A 6,000-nucleotide genomic window follows, 5' to 3' on the forward strand; every position below is an offset into this window, starting at 1 on the left:
TTCGCAGTGCTTCATCCAATGGATCTTTTATTTTCATGAAATCGCATGTTGCAGCTTTCTGCCTTATTCTAGCAGCAAGTTCATTGACATGCTCGCCTGGTTTGCGTTTCATATTAGACCATAACTTGAATCTTTCTCTGACGATAAACCGTTTAGAATCGAATTGAACCTTCATAAATTCTTCAATTTTGGTCAATGTCAAAGTACTTGTTTCAATCGGAGGATTTTCCTGGGCAGCTAGGTTTGAAATTACCTTATAAATGTCCTTACTTTGGTTAGTCAGAAACACTTGGGCTTCCTTATCAGAAGGAACAGAATGCGCTTGAATGAATGTCTTAAATCTAGCCCAATAGTCAGTCCACAATTCAGTTGTAGGATCAAATGGTGTAAACTTGGGAGTCATGTTAGTAATAGGAGTAACGACCTGTTGCTGTTGAGACTGTGACTGTTTAAACGTAGTCAGCAGTTCTAGCATTTGATCTCCCTGGGTTTTAAGTTGCGAGCGTAGTAACTCGTTTTGTTCCGCCATCATGGCCAGTAATTGTGTTTGCGTGTCCGGAGCAGTCATCCTCGTGAATACGGTACGGTATAGCGTGCACGGTAACTATGTAGAAGCAGGTAGGTAGCCTAAGCCCTGGGCTTAGCGAAAAATCTTCGAACAGTACTCACGATAAATGATGAAAATAAACGTCCTCGTCGCCACTGTTATGTTCTTGGAAGGTTTCCGAACAATAAATAAATAACACACATAGGTTTCAAACAGCGTGAGTTACTTTAATTCCGGAACTCAAACAACACAAACAAATACACAACAAACTTTCTGTATTGTAAGATGGTCGTCAACGACGATGCACCGATAGGTGGCGCACTAACAGTTAACTTAATTCTCAGTGCACAACAAAATTGTAAATAATTATAATAATTGTAAAATATTATTGTATTAATTGTAAATTAAATAAAATTCATACTGTAAGGTTTTGTATTTTTTTTATTGTATTTTTATATCGGTTCAATTTTAATTACTTATTGTATTCCTATTTGTAAAATCATATGATTAGATCCAAATTTACCATTTTCCATAGAAAAGATGTGGAATTATACTGAAATATTCAATTTTTGACCATTTTTAAGGCGGTCATCTTGAATTTCAATATGGCTGCAATTTTACGTTTGGAAACCTGTCTCATTGGCTTCAATGACGCTAATAACATATAGTTAGACACCAGATTTGTCCTTTTTCATTGGATATAAGTGAAGTTATGAGTTCATTCTTGTATGGTAAAATAAGGCGAAGTCGGCTGAGGTGAAGAGAACACAACGGCACGTAACGTACGTCGGCCGACACAATGTTATGGAACGCTAACGTGATGAGGAGCGTTGCAAGGGATCGTATTTAATGACACTCGCTCAGATCACCACCGACACTCCAATATAATTCGTCTTACCCAATCAAAGAGTCATGAACTGGCATTATTCAATTCAATTCAATTCAATTCAAATTTATTTGTCCAAAAGGAAATTACATTGAGAATAGTCATTGCTCAAAAATTAAAACATTGAAAAAATATATACAAATTAGTAATAAAAATATATATATTTAAATTAGTAATATTCAAGTACAATACAAATTATTACAATTGACAATAAGAAAATACATAAATCGAAGTTAATAATAAAATCAAATTATTAAAATTACATTAAAAATTATTGCACAAAGGACCCATAAAAATAGAGAATAAAATTGCAGAAAAAAAATATAAAAAATGTAAAAATAGAAAGGTATAAAATGTTATTAAAATTATTGCATAAAAAGGGCATTGCTCAACCATTACTCAACCATGACCAAACACCAAACGCTACTATGCTGCTAAAGAATTGGCAACAGTATTATATCTTCCAAATTCTTCCATAAAATTAACTTCGATATATTGTGCAACAATCCGATATTTTGAATTCTGTGTTGGAAAGAAACGAAAGAAGTGAGTGTATTTTAAAGCTCTGTCCACACTATGACATTATATGTGACAATGTGACACGCCCATATATGGGCACATCACACATTTGTCACTTAAAAATTTGATAGTGTGGACAGAACATTTAGAGTAACACTTTTTGATTTATTGTAAATTGAGATATAAAAAAAAACAAAAACAAAAACTGGAACATAGAAATCATGTCAAAAGTTTCCTTTTATTATTTGGTGCATTCAATATACTTTCAAAGCAAAACCATGGCGATATCGTCCCCCCTCATATTTCCTTAACCTACTCCGCCTGTGAAATACATGTTCTAACATACGAATGAAAAGCTACTACAACTTAGAGCTCTCAAGCAGTTTCATACTGATACGGGAAGATCATCAACGACTAACCTTTTTAGCCTAACAAAGGTGATGACTCACAATTACCCGAAGGTTCAGTTTCAGTTTACTTCAAAATATAACTTATATAAAAGATGACTTTCTGCTTTTGTCCACAAATCAACAGAAGAAAATTCCAATCCTTAATTATTTAGGAAAACTCTATTTGGAGTTTTACTACATTTTTTATCATACTCAACAAGTTTCAATTAAATAAATGTTTATCAATAATAATGATAATCAAATCAAACATTTTACCAAAGCTAGCATATTTAATTTCTCTATCTTTTTACAGAAATAAGGAATAATTGTTTTAAGGCACAAAAGATGTGAGGCCTATTTAGTTATCCTCAACTTCTTTTCTTGAAAACGTCCACTTGTCTCTAATATTAGGCACACTAGTCCCGTATTCATTATTAGGTCTGAATGGTATAGAGGACGTCGATATCAACGTAAAGCCAAAATTGGTTATGTCTCTGAACAACTTCAGTCCATTTACATGAAATGGATGTCCTGACTGGTGGTCAACAATTGAATATCCAAAGTATTCTGCCCTAAAGGTACTATACAAGGAAACGTCGTATTCTATCTCTATGTTTTCATTTATCCTGTGATTAATAGTAGTTGCTAACGATTGCTCGATTAGTTTTGGTTTGCAAAAGATTCGCAATGATCTTTGAGTAGGACCATGACAAAATGATTCTACTTCCACATATTCGTAGGTATCGGGCTGTGGAATACGTTTTTCGTTGATAAGTTGAATGAGCTCTTGTAATTGTAGTAGTCTGCCTCAGCGGATAGAATATTCCACTCTTTGAAACCGTCAGGAAGTATAAGCTTTGATCGGCGGAGGAAATTCAGAATGTGTCGGAATGTTGGACCATCGCCGTCAATGATGTAGCGATTCAGTTGATGGCAAGCAGCCGCTGAACATTGATCCTAGCATTGAATCCGGATAACGCGTTAACGTAGAGCGACGTGTTGAATAGATGCATTCCCCCGACATTCAGGTTTAATATCCCGTCCGGTCCACCAGCAGGCAAAGCCATGGCCATAATAGTAAGAAAAGAGGTTTATTACAGTAAATGTCTTGTACAGTTTCAAATTACTCTGACCATCGAGGTAGACCTATCAGACAACTTAACAATTAGCGACGAATGGTCACAGAAGTATACGGCCATAGAAAGACTCCAAAAATCAGTATATTTAAATATACCAAGAAAACAAGACCTTAACAACACCAAACCTTATTTCGTGTCGTACGGTGCCCGGAAGACGAGGGAGTTAGGTTCACGCATAGATAATGGTTCACGTTATACCACGCTTCACCAAGTTAAACTACTGACTGCATATACCTGACTCAAAGTACACTATTGTACTCAATTGTGAATCAGACCTCCGTGATCATTCACTCATATAACTATTGAGGAAATTATCTGACGCAGAAAGATTACATATGCAGTGTGATATTGTAAAGTTTTTATACATATTTAATGTCAAAAAATGAATCTATTGAAGCCTTCTAGAGACTCATTTAGATAATGTTTATTATTACATCACCTCATCGAATATCTAGTAATGAAAACAACAAAAAAGCCACTGAGCACAGGGTTTTTGTCGGCAAGGTGAAACGAACACAACGTGACGTCGGCCGACGCGATATTAGAGAACGCCAACGTGACGAGAGCTCGCAACGGATCGATTTTATTGACGATGCGCGCAGATTATATCACCGACACTTCATGTGCACATAAAACCTGGTCGACTTGCCCCACCAAAGCGTCATGAACCGGTATTACTCAACCATGACCAAACGCTACTATACAAAAGAATGAGGAACAGTAATATCTTCCAAGTTCTTTCTTAAATATCTTACAAATAAATTTTCCGACACCAGCGGAAAAACTCTTTATGTCAAGGGGCGTATGTACACCCCAATTGGTGTCACTCGGTCGGCGTAATAATTTCAACCTATTGCATTTCCTCGTGTGGAATCATAACCGGACCCCTTTTTGCGTGAATTTGGAGCGCTCACATCCACATCTCTCGCACCACTCACGGAGAGGCTGTGCTGTAGTGTTGCCGAGCAAACTATTGAAAGATAACTCAATTAAGGATTTTTCGTATTATTTTATTGCAAGGAAGACAATACAATAAGGATTTAGTACGCCTGGTATGCAATTTTCTTTGTAAACTGGGAGAGCATGTGAGAAAACATGAAAAAAAAATTGGCCGGGAGTCAGGTCACCAAAACGGGAGTCCCCCTGCCAAAACAGAGTGATGATTTTCTTTTTTTTTGTCCACAAATCCCCATAAGAGAATCCCAATATTTTGCTATTTAGGAAAACTCCATTTGATTTGACTGTATTTTATCATACTCAACAAGTTTCAAATAAATAATTGTTTATCAATAATAATAATAATAATAATAATAACCAAATCAAACGTTTTATGAAGAATGCTAGCATATGTTTTTCTTTTCACAGGTTCAATAAATCTCTCCCTTTTTGGCACGGACCATTATCAAGTAGACTCAGGTAGGCGCGTAAAAGGGGGTTTTGGTTTTGGTGAGGGTGGGGGAGGCAAAGACAGGGTTGTATCCAGGATTTTTTCTGGGTGTCATGATCATAAATTTTGGCCCCTTTCAGTGGGAGACAAGAAAATCGATTACAGCGCCACCAGCTTGAAGCGGATGGCAGGCTCAGTTTCAGAATTGCTGGAATTAGATAGATTGCGTCACGCAATTGGCAAGGTCTTTGGACTCATTGCTGGTACCTCGTCAATTCTTTTTCATTCATGTCATTGTGAAAAGGCACTAGAAAAAATGTGGACCTTTGAAAAAATTGAAGGTGGGGGGGTACTTTGTACAGTACTAACATTTTAAAGGTTGTTCTTGAGCCAATACAAATTCTTTTCTGGGATCACTCAAAATGAATACTTCTAAAACATGTAAATACTCATCAGTACACGTTATACATAGGCTTAATTGAACACATGCCTTAGCGTGATTTAAAAAAAATAATCCTAAATCCATAAATCTCAGGCCAGGTCTTTTAGGTCTTTTACTGTTTGGTTCAATTTCGTTTTCATCCTTTTGCAAGTTTCTTTAAAAATTGTTTTAATAACACTACTACTACTACTACTACTAGTAGTAGTAATAATAATAATAATAGGGCCTAATAATAATAATAATAATAATAATAATAATAATAATGACGATAGTAATAATTGATAATATCAATACCATTAGAAAGTGAAGAAAATTGTCCTAAATGCGAAAAAAAGTTGTGATCTGTTGATCATCAGCCCCAGCCATGGTGGTGCTGATGTGGGTGGATCCTCGGTCCGTGAAAGTCCCTCCCTGTTTCACCTCTCTTTCGAATACCTGGATCCGCCACTGTTGATTTATTATATAATTATTGTTGCGATTATTTATAATGCGTCTACTGCAATTTTCACTTTATCCCCTCAAAACAGTCTTAAGAACGTTCAGAGTGCGCTACTTCACAGGGGGATTCGCCCCCGCCGGGGTACTACGTAATTCGTATAACGGCCCTGTTTTGGTTTGCAAAAAAAATCTCAATTTTTCAAAATTACTTCCATGATAACATTCTACTTCTACATATGGTATCAGGCCTGTC

At 36.1% G+C, this 6,000-nt stretch overlaps 1 protein-coding gene across 1 annotated transcript in view; it reads right to left on the reverse strand.

Annotated features, from left to right (window-relative positions):
* Window positions 1-2,992: 2,992 nt before the first annotated feature.
* The window catches only part of LOC117112124 (BTB/POZ domain-containing protein KCTD6-like), a 7,856-nt gene continuing 4,848 nt past the window's right edge, over window positions 2,993-6,000 (reverse strand). Inside the window, exon 3 of the mRNA XM_033255178.1 lies at window positions 2,993-3,298. Coding sequence (XP_033111069.1) covers window positions 3,062-3,298 — 237 coding nt within the window. The 3' untranslated portion in view covers window positions 2,993-3,061. The remainder of the gene's footprint in view (window positions 3,299-6,000) is intronic.

This window comes from Anneissia japonica, unplaced genomic scaffold, assembly GCF_011630105.1.
Source record: "Anneissia japonica isolate Jap-2015-1 unplaced genomic scaffold, ASM1163010v1 scaffold284702_len192836_cov137, whole genome shotgun sequence".
Taxonomy (NCBI): Eukaryota; Metazoa; Echinodermata; class Crinoidea; order Comatulida; family Comatulidae; genus Anneissia; species Anneissia japonica.